Genomic DNA, 20,159 nt, shown 5'->3' with positions numbered 1-20,159 from the left:
TCCCAGTCTAATAATCCAGGCCCGGATTGAGGATTTACTATTTACCCCCAGGGGTAACTTTGAAACCCGCGGATATCGGGAAATTTACCATTGAATCTCTCTTCAGAAATGAAATGTATGAGATGTCTTTATTTAAACGTATCACGTTTTATTACGAAATTTACAGAAAAATATAAACGCAGATCGCAAACTGAAATATGACTAGAAAAAGACCCCTGTGAACAGACGCACCTCACTCCCCCGGAACAGACAGGCTCAGATCAATTGGATTTCTTCTTGTTCTTCTTTTTGTTTTTCTTCTTTTTATTTTTGCCCACTTGTTGCTGTTGCTGCGGTTGATAAGAGTGGAATCCACTTTTCCCATGAGTTGTGAAACCTGCAACAAAATGTAGCAGAACTTTCCATTACAGGATCCCATAGCCAATAATCTGGGTTCATGATTTCTAATCGAAGTCCCCTCTTAGCGGGATTAGGGCTCAAGATCTGCCACCACCGTACCGGTACCCCATAAATTACATAGTTCATGTAATCTAAAAGGGCTTTATAAAAACGTTCAGAAATTCAATGCCCTGAGTAGTTTCGGTGTCAGTTGAGAGACTTAAGTCATTGAAAATGAACTAAGTTTGAACTCTAATTCACTCAATGTTTACTCTGGCTCACACTGTGGAATTGGATCCTGAGTTTACAGTGAGCTAGCTAACTAACAACTGTGGAACTGTGGATCCTAACTAGCTGGCAACTGTGGAACAGGATCTTGAGTTTCCAGTAAACTGTAACTCACAACTGTGGAACTGGATCCTGAGTTCACAGTGAGCTAACTGACAACCGTGGAACTAAATCTATTATCTAATCGACTGTATTTCTGAAATTGGGAATTTCCGCAGATAATCGAGGGTTGAATGTAACGCACCTTCTGGATCGAACGTCGCCGGAACGCGATTAAACTTCCGATGATAACACGTCACGAAGTTCACGTCGATCGGGAGCCACTCGACGTATTTCTCAGATAATTTATTCGCCGACGTCGAAATGTTCTTGTGGAAATCGTACGTGTTCCTGAAAAGTCATACGATTAACAGTAAAACATGAGCCCTACAGAATTCAGGGTCCCTACAGATCGGTCGTTCCTGGATATAAGCAGTTTACAAGGAAACGTCTGCATCACTAACATATCCCAATTACCGGTACTGTAAGACTCCTACTAAATCGCTACTGCTTATCTTGGTAAAACCATTAATTGGTGGTTTGTAAGCAAACTTTTATCCTTGACACTACCTAAACTCTGATTCTAATTTGGCATCCGCCTAATCGGGCGATAAAAAACTACAACCGTACTGATTTAGGCATAGTTTATTGTACAACTAGAAACAAGACAAACATTCCTATTTCTCAAAATTGAAGGAGTTGTTTGCTCAAATCAAAAGAGTTTCCGGGATATCGCCAAAATCAAGGCCTGGGCCCAGTTCCATGGAAAACCTAAAACTTTTGATTTAATTGCTTCCCAATATTTGTTCAACGCGAGCAACGATTCCAACTCAACCGTTTTAAGCTCAAATATTTTCACGAAACCGAATCCTGCACTGGTAGGTGAGTATTTACCTGGATTGTTCATGCGTGGAATGCGCCAGCAGACGACAGTTGATGTCACCTTTATCGTGTTTCAACAGATAATAACCTTCGGACAATCTGAAAAATAAATTGAGAACAATTTTTTTACCAACTATGTACCAATCCGTTACTGCACAACTCTATTATTTCTGGTTAAAACTGTCGGTTAACAGAGCGAAAAATGCTCGATTTAGACCACAGAAATATTATTACCACTTGAGACAACAATTTCAGTGTTTTTTCTTAAATGATTTACCTGGAAACTGATTCCAAAATATGATGAATGACGTTCATGTATTTATCCGGCCTGAAATAGAACAGATTCCATGAATAGTGGAACGTTTGCTGTAAACTGGACAATTCAGTTTCAAACCCAATCGACCTGACAATGACATCTGAAAAGCAGGCTACGTACTTGAAATTTGATTGAGGTGGAATAATTCTAGCAGGGTCGACTTGTTCAACTGTCATGATATCGTGATTGAATGCATTCACGCGAGCTGAAAATACAAACATTCCAACATGTATAGACATGACTTGAGCTGAATTAACTCAAAAATGGATTTTGAGTCTGGAATTGTTTGCGCAAAGAAAATCCAAAAAGGCCCCTCTTTGTCCTAAATTTTCTGTGGAAGGGACCCCAGAACCCCCTACCAACTTTTCCCCCTTGTAGCCCTAGCATTTCCAAATCTGCCATTTTCACATGAAGTGCCCATTCCAATTTCAAGCCCTCTTCAAGGACTCCTAGATCTGCATCAGTTTCACTCACGTCTGATAATTTGACAGTTTTGTCGTATGAACGAAGACATCCAAGTTCTTGCCACGTCACCGACTGATAAAACTTCCATCCCGAACATCGGCTGGTATTCCATCTTAGGAATTATATACACTGGAACATTCTAAAAATAGAATCAATGATGATGTCATAAGGGGATTTATGGAGGTAGCCATATTTCTAGAAGTTTCTATAGATCAATTTGATGACATCATAGGGCGATTTATGGAGGCAGACGTCTTTTCTGGAAGTGTCTAAAGATCACTTTTTTGGGGGGGGTAGTGTCTATAGATCAATTTAATGACGTCACAGGGGGATTTATGGAGGTGTTCTAAACAATGCGATGATGTCATAGGGGGATACGTACAATAAGTGTATTATTGCTATCGTGTAAGCAGCCGTGAAGCTGACAGCGTACGATTAAACGATGTTCTCCAAAACTCCACAATCCGTACGTTACGTTGAACTGATCGGTGTCGAGGAACTGTGATGGGTCTTCTTTACGAGCACCGCTGCCTACAACGAATATTGCAATAGAATGTTCACTCAGACTCAGACCAGGACGGATTTCAATCATGAAACAATCTCATATATGTTCAGGCTGGCCACTTTCCACCCATTTAGTTTTACCTGAATGAATCTGAGGAATTTCTTGATTTAAAATGTTATAACTTTTCATTTTTATCAATCAAGTATTGATAGGAAACAAGAAACGTGTGGTCAACTACATTATTCAAATCCCCTGGGTTTTAAAGGTTTTTTGCCAAATCTTCCGGGTTTTTGGTAGTATTTGTCAGAGTTTCCTTGAATCTTTTTAGATTTCAATGATTCCCTGAGTTTTCCAGGTCAGTGGCCATCCTGTATAGATACTACCGACCTGTTTGGTGAGGTTTTGTTTTCGGCGTATTCGACTTTAAGAACTGTGTTTGCATGTTCATTATATCATCAAACGTCGATCCCTCTGTCTTCTTCATCTCTTCTCGTTTACCCGCGGGCAGCGGCTGTTTCACTGCGCCGAGAGCTTCCGATATATTAAAACTACTCTTGTTCTTCTTCGCTTTTTTAACGACCGGGTCGGGGATGGTCTCCGACGGCGCGGAGGTGCTCGCGGTTACGACTTTACGTCTGCTCGGGGATATCCGACGTCGCGGTATCGCTGCGGCGTCGTCAACATTCGCAACGATCTCCATCCCGACTTCATCTTCGCTTTCATCATCATCGCCGAATAAATTACTCATCAACGATTTTGTGTCCTTCTTTTTGGTAATTTTCACCTCTTTCAAAGGAATATCATTGTGTTTTGAGGCGTTTTCCGATTCGGTAGTTTTCATCGCTGGTTCCTCCCTGTTTTCAACCGACTTTTGTTCAGACACGTCCTGATTTGCGACTACAGCTTCTTGACTCATTTCATTAGGTGTTTCTTCAATTTCAGGAAGCTCCTCTACAACACTTTCAGCTCCTTTTTGCTCCTTTCCAGTTATCTGCTCGATCAAATCCTCCTCCTTTTGAAGTGAATTAGCTTCTTCCTCCTGTGTTTTCTCTTCACTCTCATCTTCATCATCATCACCATCACCAATATCCTCATTTCTAACTGAATTCGCTTCTTCCTCTAGTCTTTTCTCTTCAATCTTATCATCGTCACCGACATTCTCCCTCTTTTCAACTGAATGCGCTTCTTTCTCTTGTCTTTTCTCTTCACTCTCATCATCACCATCAATATCCTTCTTCGTTATTTTCGGTTTATTCGCGTCGGTTTCGACGATATTCTCATCTTCGATCGAGCGTTTTCCTCCTCGTGTTTTAACCATCGTCGTTGCAGACGGACTCGTCCCCGACGGCAGCAGCGGCAGACGTCGCCCGGAACGAGTGCGCTGCACGTCTTTCTCGTCAGCCAAAGATTTCCGAGCTCGAGTCATTCGACATTCACCGCCATCAACTTTCATCTCCGCTCCACCGAGCTCCGTTTCCGAATTTCCAGCAGGACCTTTCAAACGCCTTTTCTTATCACTTCCAGTCTTTTTACTTTCAATCGAATCTTCAATCACTTCATCCTTAGCTTCTTCTAAATCATCCAAATTCACATTTTTATGAGCAGCTGTTTCTGGAACGTCCTCAGTATTTACCTGCAGCACTTCCTTCTTCACAGCAAGCAAAACATCGCTTTTCCTCGGACGGCCTCTTTTCCTTTTACCGCCACCTTCAATATTCACAGACGCAACTCCAGCAACGGGGCCCTCTTCCACCTGCTCATCAACTTTCCTTGATTGTCTCGTCGTAATTCTCTTCCCTTCATCGACGTCATTCTTCATCTGCATTGAACGTCTCGTTACTCGAATACCTTCCTTGACCGCAGACGGCGTATTCTCAACCGCGGCAACGATCTTCTTACGACCTCCGCCCGTCTGCTTAGCGCCCATCTCTTTCATCTCGTCGAGCCAGGCATCATCTCTTGAATCAACAGCTTCATCAACATTTTCCAGCTTCCCGACCGACCTTTCATCCAAACCAATAACATCGACTTCGCGATGATGTAGATATTTAGATTTTGATAGTTCGATCGTTTTATCGTCGATATTACCGAACGTTTCCAGATTATCGATATCTTCACCGGAAATAGCGAATATGGCTGCGGACTTCGCCTCGGTTTCGTCTCTAACCTTGACGATATCCGCCGCAGCGGGCGCCGGACTCGACACCGGAGTAGCTTCAACGCTATCGAAATCTTTATAACGATATGTAGTTGCCTTCTCGAACTTGATTAGTGTCGTCTGCTGGTTAACTGATGATTTGAAGCCCGCTTTCATCGGTGGTGATTTGCCTTTGTTGTTGCCGGTTTTCGACGCCGGCGTCGTTTGAGTCATGAAATATCTCGCGGATTTCTTGAAGAATTTCGTATTTTTACGTTTCGCCGTCAATTCGTCGTAATAGAACGGTTTATCGAGATAAACGACTTTCTTTTTAACCGTTTTGCCTTCAACTGAACCGAAAACATAAAAACAACCTCATTAGCGATGATAGCTTAGGCGACAGTAGAGCATGCTTAATCTTGATGATTTGGGGACATCGATGAAATTCATCCCGTTCATAAGAAATCTACATTCAAAATCATATCTTACACATACTTTATGGACTGTAGATAAACAATGAGCTCAACTTGACCGTTTCAGTGCCTCTACATCGCAGTGCGGTGTATAATTTAGTAGTGATGGATTTTGCTAGTACACCGCATTGCAATGTATTGGTATAATTAGTAATTAGTTTATAACTATAGATTAAGATGGCAGCACCTGTCAAACATAGTAATAGTAGATGCACTGTAGCGATGTGCCCGTTATACACTGCACTGGGGGTGAAATTTTTCAAAATTTTCAAATCATCTCCAGCACTTCAGGATATTGATAAGTCACCACTGAAAGGGTAACAAACTGTGTCCTAATCGGTTCTTAAACAACGGCTGACCATATGGAGCTAGTTAATATGGGAACGAAGGTTTGAGTGAAATAGAACTCACTGTAAACGTCGTATGTTTTAACGACGACAGGTATTTCCCAGTTGTGATTGTCCTTCATCGAACTGTGATTATCGACTAAACATTTCAACGTACTCGAACTGACGACGATTTGAGCGTCGTATTTTATCGCCAATCGTTCCGCGTTCTGATCGTCGCTACAAACCTGAAGCAAATACGAGGCAAAACGTATTCGAGGTGGCGCCACTTTCAGCCAATTTACAAATCCCCTGTGGCCGGTTGCTCAAAAGTTGGTTAGAGTTAACCAGTGGATAGTTGATATGGTGACAATTAAAATTTCAGTGTTACTATGGTATTTAACGGCCGGTTATCTTTAACCATCTTTTGAGCAACTGGCCCCTCCCAGTGAATACACAGGCTCCCCCTGAGTGAATCAGAGAAAGTCCTAGGTTTAAAATGTTACAATTCATTTTTCATTGAATCATGCACTGATCAAGAAACATGTGGTCAATAGCATTATCCGAATTCCCTAAGTTTTCCAGGTTTTTGGTAAAATTTGTCAAATTCGCGTGGAGTTCTTTTTTAGTTGATATCGGTTTTATCTAAGCCAAATAATTCACTAATTTTCTTTGCAATCGACACATTTTTTCATGTGGTTCCCTAATTCCCCGTGAGATATTTTTACCGGTTTGTTCCACTTGGGGTTTTTCTGATCGGTCGGTTTTCGTTTAATCGGGAATCGGCCGGCGAGTTGACTGTATTTAATAATCGCTTTCGGTCGCTGTGTGAACGAGCGTAAATTCGGTAAATTCACTCTCCGCGTCGAACCCTAGAAATAACAGCGAGAAAATTGAAATTTTTTCCCGAGTTCAGAATCCAAGTGCAGGGCTGATCTAGGAAAAATTGAAGGCCGGGGCTCCAGGGCCCAGTTTCACAATAAGGATTAAGGCCTCAACGATTTAAGATAAACTGAATTAACGAAGGAATTAAATCGATTTAAGAGTTAAACTTTTTTGTGAAACTGGGCCCAGTAGGACAGAAAAGGCATTTCTCAGATAAAGCAGCCAAATTTAAGGCCTCCAATGGGGTTCTACCCTTGGTTTTAGATATGAAGAAATACATGTGAAAGGTTGCAATCATCGAGAGGTTGAGTGGCAAATGTACAGGTTTTAACTATCTCTTAAAGAAAAGGGCCCCGAGACCTGGGGGGATTTAGGGAGTGGTTTAAAGCCGGTTTAAAGCTTAAAACAGTTAAGTTTCAATTGTTTTCATTGATAACATGAAGATGATAAAAGCAATTAAACCAAATATTTGAATGTAAAAACTGTGTCCTGAGATACTCACAATTTCTAACAATGTGCCTAGGTAACTCATGACCGGAGCAGCCTTCGCGCTGCACACTCCTAGCGGTATAGTCTCATAGTAACTATACAACTGCGGATAATGATTCACTAATGATGCTTTAAATTCTAACAATTCCTGTCGTTAAGAAGAAAAGAACATCTTTATTTCACGTTTTAAAATACCGGTACTGGTTATTTCATTTTCAGACCTTCGATTTTCAATTAAGCTGAATTCATGGGAAAGAATTCTAAGGGTAAAATTCAACTTTTTGGAAAATTCTGGAAAGCACTCTTGGTTACGAGTTGAAATGTTTCACTGAAAATGCCTCAAATTAGTCAGTAATCAAGAGGACTAAGAGTAAAACTCTCAGTAACAGACTGTGAAGTTACATGTAGGCCTATCTGATTTTTTACCTCTGTATTTGATAATGAAGGTACATGTATTTGAATTTTTATCTCAAGGTATTTTACTGGGAAGGTAATAATATTATAATAATTAGTGCTTGTACATGTATTTGATTTTTTATCTCAAGGTATTTTACTGGGAAGGTAATAATATAATAATAATTAGTGCTTATATAGCGCCTTTCCAATGAATGCTCAAAGCGCTGTCACTCAATTATTACCCAGCTTCTGTTACCAATCCAGTACATTCTTACTCTCCCTGGGGAGATGCAACACCGATACGCTGCAGAGCGATCAAGGCGTCGTCAGCCAGTAGCAATTGTGAATTAATGACTTGCCTAAGGACACTACAGCACAGCCGGGGTTCGAACACACAACCTCCCGATTGGGGGGCGAGCACTCTACCACTAAGCCACACTGCTCCACATTTGACAATGAAGGTATTTGACTATGAAGGTATTCGGGTTTGATTTTTTACCTCTATGTATCTGCTGGCGTCGGGATGCATGTATTTGTAATCGGAAACCGAATGGTAGGCGACGTATTCTAAATATATCAGAAAATCTTCTCGTTCCGCATCAATCTTTACTTGAAGTTCCTACAAAAATAGTTAAACATCACTAAGCTGGGGGCAGGGGAAGGGAGGGGGTTTCAAAATACAGATTGACCGTGACTGTAGGGCTAAAACATTAACTAATTTAAACAAAAAGTGTCAAAAAGGACAATTGTAGAGATAACCCTACAGCAATATTCTTTCTTTGTCAGTATTGTCAGTATTCAGTTCCACACTTCTCCGGTAAGATTTAGATATCGGTTAAAACATTCGAAATCAACGGATCTTAACTCTAAAATCAAATCTAACTGTGAACTGTGGATCTGGGTCCAGCTGGAAACACTAAACCCACGAGGGAGATTTTTCCTTTTTAACCCATAGTTTACCAAAAAAGGTACTTTAACTTAAAATATTTTCTCAGAAAAAAGTGAATATGCCTAAATTGTTTCTGAATTAATTTTGATAATATGATAAAAAGCAACAAAAAATGAAACTATTTCAGTCTGAGTGTACCGGCTATTCTACTAGTTATTTTGATACCTGTAGTTTTTTTATTTCGGCGAGATCGTTTTTCATCGGTTGTACCGGATTGAAATGCGAGTATTTCTGGAATAGATGCAGGTACTCTTGCTGTTCGGCGAGGCTGATCTTCGACAGTCGCGGAAACGGAAATCTTTGCTTCGGATTGTGCTGATGCTGCGGAGGCCTACAAATTAGAATAGCAAAACATTTTACGTTTCAATTTGGGGCAATGGGAGCAGGGATGGGTCAGGGGCTCATATTTGAAGTTTCGGGGCATCCTCGCTTGCCAGGGGTCCGGTATCACTCCCGAACTCGCTTCCACCAGCCCCTTGGCCTCACGAAGCGTGATTTCATTACTGGCGCTGTTGCGCGTGACGTCATATATCGATTTGCGAAATACTTCCTTGTTCGGTAAAACGTTCGCTGATTGGTTAATTTAACGGGAAAACCAACAGAAGTCTACTGACGGTTTGTTACAAGCGCTGTGATTGGTATGACCGGATTCTGGTCGGCTAGTAACGACTCCAACGACTCGTGAGGTCAAGGGGTTCGGGGAACAGCTTTAGCGTAGTGGGTTCAAATCCCTTGACGGGTGAAGATGGTTTCGGGGTGAACTGTAGCTTAGTTCATCCAGTATCCCTGGTAGGATAATGGATGGTTGATCTAAGCTACAGTTCACCTCCAAATTTCAAATACAAGCATCTGTGTAATTATCATGATCAGGAGGGGTTATATTGTCACTTGGGCATGCAGGCAAGGGAAAAACAAAAGTTTTAACTTTTTTGTTATATTTTTCTACATCTCAGTAAACACACTGGTATAATACTTACATACACTTCTTTACTTCTTTCTTTTCAATATTTGGTTGCTCCTGAAATTATGAGAAAGACATAAAAAATCTATGTGACGCCTGAAATTTCCAAGTACAGGACTCACTTTAATGTAGTTAGTTACCTAATCGTTGGTGGTAAGCTTTTTATAATCGGATGGGCTTATACCAACATTAGTTGTGGTTTGTGAAAATATCTGATCATGAAACTAAACCACAGACAGGTTACTGACTAACTTTAATGTTAGGGCCTATACAATTCATTCATATTTTCTCAAAAGATTTCCTTGTTGGAAAAAAGACAACCTCTTCTTTCATAAGCAATACTAATTATATACTAACCTGGTGCGGTGTAGGTTCTTCTTCGCATAACCTTTGCGACGAGACGCCTTCTAATTCCCAGATTTTCAGTTGTAAAAGTTGCGCGAAGTTTCGAGTTTGTGAAAAAGTTTCGAAGATTCCCGGCGAAATAAATTGCTCGCCGTTGCTACCGGCGAAATTCCTCTGATCTGTTGTAGTCATCACTGGAGTGGCGACGGGAGCCGCCGCCGCTGTTTCTACTACTACTACGGCTTCTGAATTCATCTCAGTCATGACTGACTCCACATCGGACAAATTTTTGACAGCAGCTGCTTTTTGACAGCCTGCGCTGATGGTCAATTAATCAACCGGACCACTGTCAGTTTCTAAAATGGATATTCTTACAGCAGAAACCTTTACGGGCACTTCAAAATAATAAAAAAATCAGAAAAAATTGTACCAAATAAATTAAACTTGAATTGAATTGACGACCACGCGACCTTGAGTCCGCTGCCGCAGTAAGCTCCAACTTTCGAAGTTGGATTCGAATCCCGCTTCAACTACAACTGGTATAAATACTCCTTTAAAGTTCAGACACTTTTATTGTGTTATTTCAAAAAAAACTACACTTCGAAATCCTATAAATCTGATTCGCAATGTAAGGAACGGACCAATAAAGATTTGAATTTCCTCGACTGCCAGGGCTTGTGAATCAGCTGAAAGCGCCGCCACACCGCGCTGTCAGTACAAACACAGTAGTCGACGGTGTTCGTGGTCTATTCAAGCGGTGACAGCCTATGTTAACGCGTGTCGTCAGAATTCACACCCGCTCTCTACAAACTCAATACGCGATGCCTGTTTTAATTAAGAACGTGTTAATTAGCGACGAAGTCGACCCGAAATGCGTGGACATTCTAAAACAAAACGGAATCGACGTCGTGAAAAATACGAAATTGTCAAAACAGCAATTGATCGACGAAATTAAGGTAGTTATCAACTAACTATGCATGTCTGCAGTGCATGATTAAATTCTTCGAATTAAAAAAGTGTCCGTGATCAGTTGATAATCAACTTATTTATAAATTTCAGTAATTATTAATTTAAAAGAAGTTCAAATGCACCTACCCAAACATTTTTTGGTTTTCCTAAAAACTTAACTTATAAAATAGCTAATTATTCAGATAGCTAACTTATGGTGTAAAATTGTAAACTATCCCAAGCTGTCATCATTTAGCGAACTAGCGAACATGTAAGGCCTTATCAATTTTTAAATCGATCAAAATGCCTGGTTATCGAGACATTTTGATTATCAATTCAGCGAAACTATTTGTCCCGATTAATTCCATAAAATTTACTGACCAAATATTTATTAAGTTGTATTAGTAAAATGTAAAAAAATCTATATCTAAATCTTTTTATACCAACTCGGCAATATAAATTGATAAGCAACTCTTCAGTTTTTGTACAAAAATATTTCCGCCAATTTAAAATTAAGATAGTTTAATGGAGTATATTTGTATACAGAAAGAGAGGCTACCTGGGAATCAGGTAAAAGTCGTGGAATTTTTTTCCTTTAAAAAATTCAGGGAATATGTAAAAAACTATATAGTCAGGGAACAAGGTGTTGGGATTGCTAGCGCGCGTAAAATCGCACGGACACGATTTGGCCCGGGCCAAATTGGCTCGGATCAGGCTTGGGCCAAATTTGGCCAGTGCCTAATTAGAGAGCGCGTTCACACGCAAACCATTCACTCAATACTCAACAATGCTCAAACAAAGCTAAGTGGATCATTTTCGGTGCCAGTTGCAATTCAAACAATCATTTGTCTGGTGCTAAAATTTGGCTCGGGCCTGGTCTGACGTTTTTGGTCGGACCGAATTTGGCCCAGGCCTAACAGGCTTAGGCCCATTTGGCACCCGTGTGACCAATTATTCCGGGCCAAAAATGCTCATGTGATTTAGAAATGAAAGAATTTTGATTCTAGCTCTGAATCAACCTTGTTAAACTAACCCTGCATGAAAATAATAGGGCCTAATCAATTCTTGTTTGAAAAAAGAACTTATCGTAAATTTCTAAATCTTTCCGTCCGTCTGCGCGCAGAATTACGATGGTCTGATCGTGCGGTCGGCGACGAAAGTAACGAGCGAAATTCTCGACGCGGCGACGAATCTAAAGATTATCGGACGAGCGGGAACCGGAGTCGATAATATCGATACGAAAACAGCCACGAAAAAAGGCGTCATCGTCATGAAGTAAGTTGAAAAAGAAACCATTCATTTATTGGATTACAAGGGGCTCTCATCTGCTTTTCACTTTACCAACTCATTTATCTTCGAATAAACATTTTTAATACCGTAATAATTCATTCAGCTTCAAATCCTTATGTAATATGCTCATTGGCTTTACATGCCCTTTACAAAAGGTCACCTTTTTGGTGGATAATGATCTGGAAAACTCAGGGAATCAGAAAAAAATCTGGAAGAACTCTTGGAATTCGAATAATTCGCTATTGACCACGCGTTTCTTTACAAATACGTGATTCAATAAAAAATGAATGAATTGTAACATTTTAAATCTAGAAATTCCTTAGATCCACTCGGGAAATTGTCTGTTATAAAAGGAAGAAATTTGGGACGTGTTTCTTTAACAAGTGGTCATCACCCCGTGCGAACTAATTGCAGAAAACTAAATCGAGTTTAAATCCTTTGAATAAAAATCTTGAGTTTAACTTTGTGAGAGACATTTTTGAAAAAAAAAAAATTTTTTCTTCAATTTCAATGTCAAGTACTCCGGGTGGTAATACTATCAGTGCAGCTGAACACACGTGTGCGATGATACTCGCCTTGAGTCGGCATATTCCCCAAGGTCACACGTCGATGCAAGCCGGAAAATGGGATCGCAAGAAATACATGGGCAACGAGGTTCAGGGTAAAACGCTCGCGATTATCGGACTCGGGCGAATCGGAAAAGAGGTGGCGCTACGAATGCAGTCGTTCGGAATGAGGGTAAGTTATTGCGGGGCGAGGCTAGGGAGGACGGGGCAAGGTCTGCCGAGGATCTTAACAAATTTTCTATGATTCATAAGAATGAAAGCATATTCTGGCGAAGTCATTTTTTGTTATGACCCTTTTCCGGAATTTTTGAGAAATATTTTTTGCATTCGATTTACAGAAAGGTTTTCGTAAGTTTTTTTTCGAAACGGTTTTTCGTTCTGCGTTTCAGACGATTGGTTTCGACCCGATCATTCCCGGCGAAGTAAGCGCCGAATTCGGCGTACAGTGGCTCCCTCTGGAAGAGATCTGGCCCCAGGCCGACTACGTGACCGTCCATACCCCGTTGATACCGCAAACCCGCAGTAAGAATACTATCGCGTGAACTTGAAACATTTCTTTTTGAAATGAGTTATGACACTAGTGTGGCCGTTTAACTGGAAGTCGGGGATTTCTTTCCTTAAAAAAGTCAGGGATTTTTTAAAAAAGCTTAAAATTGGGGAAAGTTCAGCGATAAATGTTGAGATTGCTGGATCGTGCTTAAAAAAACAGTTTCTATCTATGTCCTACGTATTTGACTGTGTTAACCCTTTCAGTGCTGACTAATTAATACCCTATAGTGCTGGAGAAAATTTGAAAATTCTAGAAAATTCCACCCTAGTGTGTTGAACAATGGGAATACCACTATAGTGCGTCTACACCGCAGTGCGGTGTATCGTTAGTTACTAGTATTTCACTATGTTTGACACTTTCTGCCATTTTTCAATAGAGATAATTACAAATTACTAATTACATCAATACACCGCAGTGCGGTGTACTGGCAAAATCCATCACTGATTTATACACCGCACTGCGGTGTAGACGCCCTGAAAGGGTTAATTGATCGGATTCTTAGCAGATCCAGTCAGGGTAAACAACGTGCATTACAGGGAATAGTCGGAAGAAAAGCGAGTCTAATAAAAGTAGCGCCACCCTGTAAGCGATTGAAGGGAACTGATTTGAAATGTTTCAATTTCGCACAGATTTAATCGGTAAAGAGGTTTTCTCCAAATGTAAGAAAGGTTTACGGGTTGTGAACGTGGCACGAGGTGGAATTATTGACGAGGATGCTCTCATCCCCGCCCTGGATGCCGGACAGTGCGGAGGGGCTGCATTGGACGTCTTCATCGAGGTGAGCCTTTTGGAAAAAAATTCATTTGAAAATCTAATTTGAAAAAATAAATCGAATTTTAGGAAGTTTTTTTCGTGAAAAAAAAAAATCTGAATTTTAGTAAGTTTAAAAAAGAATCGAATCTTAGGAAATTTTTATGTGCAAAAAAGTTGGATTTTAAAAGGTGTATTTTACTGATCGCATATTTGAATTTAGGAACCACCGACCAATCAGAAGCTGGTGCAGCACCCGCTGGTCGTGAGTACGCCGCACCTGGGGGCGAGTACGGCGGAGGCCCAGAGTCGCGTTGCCGAGGAGATCGCGCAACAATTCGTTGACACGGTCAACGGGAAGAGTTTATTCGGAGCGGTGAGCAATATAACCCCCTCACCCCACCTCAATGTACCCCCACCACAAGCTCTCTCCCCACTACAACCCCCCCTCACTGTACCTCAATTCACCCCATCTCAACTCACCCCCACCTCAACTCACCCTACCTCAATTCACCCCACCTCAATTCACCCCTCACCACACCTCAACTCACCACCTCAACTCACTCAACTCAACTCACCCCTCACCACGCCTCAACCCACCCCTCACCACACCTCAACTCACCCCACCTCACCTCGAACCCTACCCTTCTCCATGAAGCTCTAAAAAACTTCTTGTTGAATTAAGAAATTGTTTTTCTATTTGTCTATGAAGATCAACGCGCCGGCGATGTCGAACGCGCTCAGTCCTGCCAGTAAACCGTGGGTAGCCGTAGGCAACGGTTTGGGTGTTCTAGCTACGGCTATGGTCGGAGCGGCCGACAATACGACGGAGGTGACGATTAAATCATTCGGTAAGATTTTCCTAATATCGAGTCCCGCGACAGAGCTGTATTGGAGAAACCCTTTGTTAAATGAGCTCTGAAAACGGGTTCCTCCCGAAACGTAAGAAAACAGGGACCATCCATTTTAAGTACTTACGCAAAATCTGCCGATTTAAAAAGGGTGACTAGAACGCCGTACGAAATGGATCGAAATGGACCCAGTTCCGCGGTCGTGAGTTAGGGTTAACCCCGAGTTAAATTTAGTTCATTTTCAATGAGTTAACCCAGAGTCAAATCTTAACTCAGAACTGTGGAACTGGGCCCAGGACTGGAAATGGTCTCTGAATCTATTTACAACAACGTTGAATTACAGAAAGGACTGTCCGATATTCTAAGCGTTTTTCTAATTTCTTATTCGTAGGTCCCGAATTAGTGAAAGCCAACTCGTATTTAGGAGCAGCAGTTTGTGCCGGGTTACTGAAAACTAGCGGCTGTGAAATGAATCTCATCAATGCCCCCGTGTTCGCTAAAGAGTTAGGAGTTAAGGTAAAACGAATTTGAAACCTCGAAAAACTTGGTCGGGACCAGTGAAAAACATGGCATTAAAACGAATTTGGCAGCGATATTAAGAAGTTATTGAATTTGAGTTAGATTAAGCAAATCTATTCTCCTGAAAACTGTTTTCGCGTTAACTGAGCATTAATGGCAGCGTAAAACTTTCAACTTGCAACAAACTTTCATTGTACGTCCGGATATTTATTGCGATATCTTTTCGCCACGAAAAAAAACACCCCTAGATTCAAGGTCAAGTTGTCGGTGTCGAAATCAGTCGTAACACGATAAAGTAGTTCTACATTCCTAAGTGGTAGTCGAGTCTGGTCGGGGTCACTAATACGAATCGATAAGAACAGTTTCTTGAAATTCTTCAGACTTGACGCCATGGTTTGCCCCTTTGTACCGTGACTCGTGGTAGTTTTTACCGGGTATCGACGACATAAAATCGATCGATCAGAATTTCGAGTCGACTTTGCGCGGAAAGTTTTGCGCGTAACAGTAATCAATTGACATGGTTTCGACACCGGGTGATCTTTGTACCTGTTTTGAAGGGCGGACGCACTTCAAATGAATGTTTATTGATTGATAGCGTTGAGGCAAACAAGCTTTCGAACTGATAATGAAATAATAAGAATAATCGAGATATTTCTCAGAATCGCTGTTTAGAGCCTCGGGTCCCGTCGCCGAGATACAAGACAATAAATAGGCTTTAATTTCTTGACTTATTGCAACCCTTCTTAACAATAGTCACTAGTTAGAGCTTAGACGTGCTAAACTTAATTGTCAAACTGGTTCTAATCTCTTACAACTCTTCTCGGTTAGACCTTAATAGACCAGGCCAAACTTGACTTTGTTCTAGAATAAAAGTTAGCTCGGATCAAGCTAAAAATAAAACCGCTTGAATTTATCTATGTACAAAATGAGCTTTAATAGACTGCATGGAATTGATTGTCAAATCGAGTTCAAGTTTGGCCTGATCGACGGTCGGTCGGTCGGTCGCTCAGAAGTTAATTACGGCTGAATTTTTAAGAGTCCTAGAGTTAACCAGTTTAAGTAAAGTGGCAACTGTTGACATAGCAACAATTCAAAGCCCATTCTTGCTACAAGTATTTATCGGACACGATCTTTAACAGACTTTTGATCGGAATTAATAAGATTATTACCACGATGAATAGGCCGCTAATGATTCCTGCTGATATCGAGCACTTGATCTCACGCTGACTCGACTCAACGAGCCACGTTATCTCCAGATAATTAAATTTCGATTCAAACCCATTGATCCTTACCAGAAGTAGAAATAGCAATAGTATATAAATAGGATTATATTTTTTGGCGCTCTTACAATGTATAATACTGAGTACAATACATGTATTTCTATCAGACAATTGTTTAAACATGTGTTACATATTTCAACATTTTTCGCACGCCACACGTGTTGATGTCATTTCGATATTTTTAATGAAATATGTGTCCGCCTGTCTACGTATAAACCTGTCTACGATTAAACCTGTCTACAATTAAACCTGTCACCGATTAAACCTGTCAACAACTAAACCTGTCAGCAATCAAACCTGTCAACACCTAAACCGGTCAACGATTAAACCTGTCAACGATTGAACCGAATGAAATTCGTTACGACAGTTGAGTTAATACAGTTTGTACCAAGAACCAGGCTGGCACCAATTACCTGAATATCGGGGAAACGTCGGAGAATTTTCTTTTCTTAATAAAGAATTTGGGGAATTTCGTAAAAAAAAGCTAAAAATCAGGGAAATTTGTTGAGATTGTGCAAGAACGGACGGAAAATCAAACAGTTTCTGTCTATGTCTTACGGTATTTGACTGTATTAATTGATTGTACCGTGTAACTACTATTTCAGAGAACAACTACTCTTTATTAGAGCTAAACTACTTCCAAAATCATCAAAACACTCGAAAAATCTGAAAAATTTCTAACTCATTTCCAATTTCGGTAAAATACTTTTTCCGATGTCAAATTACTGCCATTTTGTGGTGAAAACTACCGCAATAAGTGATACACACATCAGGCAGTTGAATCTATTACGTTCTTATGTCACTGTTGACTTAGCTGGTCTAACGGAAACATGTAAGTGGTTCATTGATCACAGATGTGCCACGCACACAGCCGGCGGTGTCTGCTGCTGATCAAACAACACTGACATGTTCAACGTTAAAGTCGTCTGTGGTTACTATCAAAAAACCTCTACTCTACAAATGAAGATAATATCATGATTTGTACGAGTCCACCTACTTCAGATTCTTACGTGCCCTCCAAATATTCTGAGAAACTACTTTCGCGAAGAAAACAGCCCAAAAACCAGTTTTTGTCCTGGATTTTCTGAGAGAGCTCCACGTCAGAAACGCCCCTTCCCCAACGTTTCGCGCTTATAACCCTAATGCTTGATCCAACCTTGAGGCGATGTATGGAGCTAAGTGACAACTATGCGACCCAACTGCGGGGGGTCCTGAAACTCGAAATTACATTTGATAAAATATTTCATGTGTTTAATTGTAGTAAAATCGTCGTTTCAGCTGACAATGCATCACAACAGTCAACCAGAAAACGGGCGCAGTAACTACGTTACGGTCGTCGTGAATAAAGGGGGCGCCGCTAGCTGTAAATTGAGCGGCTGCGCAGCCGGCGATAACGCTTTGTTAGTCGAAGTCAACGGCGCGAAATTCCCGAACGGCGTTCCACTCGTCGGCGACCTACTCGTCTATAAAAGTGCGTCCGACCCGAAAGTGATGCCAGCTGTGGCGAGTGAGTATATTATGTATATCGTGTCGATTGCGATATTGATTTCACTTCGAAATCGATTTTCAAGAGTTTTATGATATGGAAAACCGGTTTGATTTTTACAGGGACAGATGTTCTAGTCAAACCTGAAATGAAATTCAGTTTATTTTTAACGAGTTTTTATTCGAATATTAACCCTGTCAGTGCTGACTTAATAATACCCTATAGTGCTGAAGATAATTTTGATAAATTTCACTGTAGTGTGTTGAATAACGGGAATACCACTATAGTGCGTCTACACCGCGGCGCGGTGTATCGTTAGTTACTGATATTTCACTGTTTGACAGATGCTGCCATTTTTCAAGAGAGATAATTACTAATTACATCAATACACCGCACTGCGGTGTACTAGCAAAATCCATCACTGATTTATACACCCCACTGCGGTGAAGACGCACTGAAAGGGTTAAAATATCGTAATCCCCTCCAACGAAGTGCGATCGCGTGTCTGCTGCGGGTGTATATATGATCTCCAGCATTTTGGGGCGAGAATTAAGCCTTTTGTTAATCGTTAACGTGCAATGCTTTCAGGTGCCCTGGCAGGCGAGGATGTGAATGCGTTGACGTACGCGGCCAGTTTACCGATCGACGACAACGGAGAGATGTGGAACGCGATGACGCTTTCGAGGAAACTGCGCGATACGGACATTCTGAAACTGCGTGTTAATTCAGTACATCAACTCAGTTTCAGCAGTTAATTTAGTACATCAACTCAGTTTCGACAGTTGATTTAGTACATCAACTCAGACTCTTTAGAACGCGTTCGCTGCCACCGTGGTAGAACGGTGCTGCCCCTTGTTGCCACTATTTAGAACTATGCAATTAGAGCTATTCAATAGTGGCCCTAGTGGTAGAACTGGAACTAAGAGATATCTCGTAGTGGCCCTAGTGGTAGAACTGGAACTGGAACTAAGAGATATCTTGTAGTGGCTCTAGTGGTAGAACTGGAACTGGAACTAAGAGATATCTCGTAGTGGCTCTAGTGGTAGAACTGGAACTGGAACTAAGAGATATCTCGTAGTGGCTGTAGTGGTAGAACTGGAACTGGAACTAAGAGATATCTCGTAGTGGCTGTAGTGGTAGAACTGGAAAGTGGCCCTAGTGGTAGAACTGGAACTAAGAGATATCTCGTAGTGGCTCTAGTGGTAGAACTGGAACTGAAACTAAGAGATATCTCGTAGTGGCTGTAGTGGTAGAACTGGAACTGGAACTAAGAGATATCTCGTAGTGGCTGTAGTGGTAGAACTGGAAAGTGGCTGTAGTGGTAGAACTGGAACTGGAACTAAGAGATATCTCGTAGTGGCTCTAGTGGTAGAACTGGAACTGGAACTAAGAGATATCTCGTAGTGGCTCTAGTGGTAGAACTGGAACTGGAACTAAGAGATATCTCGTAGTGGCTCTAGTGGTAGAACTGGAAAGTGGCCGTAGTGGTAGAACCAGAACTACAAGATATCTCGTAGTCAGCAGCGAATGTGTTTAAACTATAGCTGAACCGTTGATTCATTCGTGAAATTTGACCCGTTTTTAAGATGTGTTTAGATTTTAAATCGATTTCTATGATGATTTTTAAACGCAATGATTTATATTGAATCGTTGTCAGCTGAGAAGAATGTCGTAATGTACGTATGTATGCGAGTTATAAGTTTTGATTATTTTTCTGTGTGATATTTTACTGTAAGTTTCGAGCAATTTCTCAATAAATATTGCTATATTTCACTAAGATGCGAGTTTTAATCATTTTTTACCCAAGATACGTCTAATCCATACAGATCTGAGGACATCTGACCCAGCACAGGTCTATTCCATACAGATATGAGGACATCTGACCCAGCACAGGCCTATTCCATACAGATCTGAGGATATCTGACCCAAGACAGGCCTATTCCATACAGATATGAGGACATCTGACCCAGCACAGGCCTATTCCATACAGATATAAGGACATCTGACCCAACACAGGCCTATTTCATACAGATATGAGGACATCTGACCCAGCACAGGTCTATTCCATACAGATATGAGGACATC

The 20,159-nt window shown here is 41.0% G+C and overlaps 2 protein-coding genes across 3 annotated transcripts; one reads left to right on the top strand and one right to left on the bottom strand.

Moving 5' to 3' along the window:
• Nucleotides 1-146: 146 nt before the first annotated feature.
• On the bottom strand, nt 147-10,263 carry LOC141912291 (uncharacterized). Of its 2 annotated transcripts, none has more exons than XM_074803534.1 (15): nt 9,847-10,263; nt 9,506-9,546; nt 8,694-8,859; nt 8,079-8,198; nt 7,197-7,331; nt 6,538-6,681; nt 5,895-6,057; nt 3,261-5,360; nt 2,751-2,899; nt 2,378-2,507; nt 2,024-2,108; nt 1,865-1,915; nt 1,600-1,686; nt 911-1,056; nt 147-376 (listed from the first exon to the last, which is right to left on the bottom strand). In XM_074803534.1, exons 1-15 carry the CDS (start codon nt 10,096-10,098, stop codon nt 261-263), a joined length of 3,885 nt encoding a protein of 1,294 aa, XP_074659635.1. In that variant the 5' UTR covers nt 10,099-10,263; the 3' UTR covers nt 147-260. The 2 variants fall into 2 exon arrangements, with proteins under 2 accessions (XP_074659635.1, XP_074659636.1); XM_074803535.1 differs by having other exon boundaries at nt 2,754-2,899.
• Nucleotides 10,264-10,554: 291 nt separating this feature from the next.
• Nucleotides 10,555-19,842, top strand: LOC141912293 (D-3-phosphoglycerate dehydrogenase-like). Its single transcript, XM_074803538.1, has 10 exons — nt 10,555-10,790; nt 11,906-12,057; nt 12,591-12,810; nt 13,028-13,160; nt 13,818-13,966; nt 14,162-14,314; nt 14,651-14,789; nt 15,181-15,305; nt 17,867-18,095; nt 18,663-19,842. The coding sequence occupies exons 1-10, from the start codon at nt 10,602-10,604 to the stop codon at nt 18,827-18,829; spliced, it is 1,656 nt and encodes a 551-aa protein (XP_074659639.1). The 5' UTR covers nt 10,555-10,601; the 3' UTR covers nt 18,830-19,842.
• Nucleotides 19,843-20,159: the final 317 nt, after the last annotated feature.

Source organism: Tubulanus polymorphus, chromosome 10 (genome assembly GCF_964204645.1).
Source record: "Tubulanus polymorphus chromosome 10, tnTubPoly1.2, whole genome shotgun sequence".
NCBI classification, from domain to species: Eukaryota; Metazoa; Nemertea; class Palaeonemertea; order Tubulaniformes; family Tubulanidae; genus Tubulanus; species Tubulanus polymorphus.
The sequence above is the reverse complement of the archived record's forward strand: the minus strand, read 5'-3'. Positions and strand labels throughout refer to the sequence as shown.

What these genes read in the sequence shown, in the direction of transcription:
- LOC141912293 (XM_074803538.1), top strand. Translation starts at nt 10,602, where the DNA reads ATGTTAACGCGTGTCGTCAGAATTCACACCCGCTCTCTACAAACTCAA. An exon ending in GTTGATACCGCAAACCCGCA is followed by an intron (nt 13,161 to 13,817) that starts GTAAGAATACTA and finishes AATTTCGCACAG; the next exon opens with ATTTAATCGGTAAAGAGGTT. An exon ending in GGAAGAGTTTATTCGGAGCG is followed by an intron (nt 14,315 to 14,650) that starts GTGAGCAATATA and finishes TTGTCTATGAAG; the next exon opens with ATCAACGCGCCGGCGATGTC.
- LOC141912291 (XM_074803534.1), bottom strand. Translation starts at nt 10,098, where the DNA reads ATGACTGAGATGAATTCAGAAGCCGTAGTAGTAGTAGAAACAGCGGCG. An exon ending in ACGCCAGCAGATACATAGAG is followed by an intron (nt 7,332 to 8,078) that starts GTAAAAAATCAA and finishes TCTTAACGACAG; the next exon opens with GAATTGTTAGAATTTAAAGC. An exon ending in TAAAACATACGACGTTTACA is followed by an intron (nt 5,361 to 5,894) that starts GTGAGTTCTATT and finishes TTTTCGGTTCAG; the next exon opens with TTGAAGGCAAAACGGTTAAA.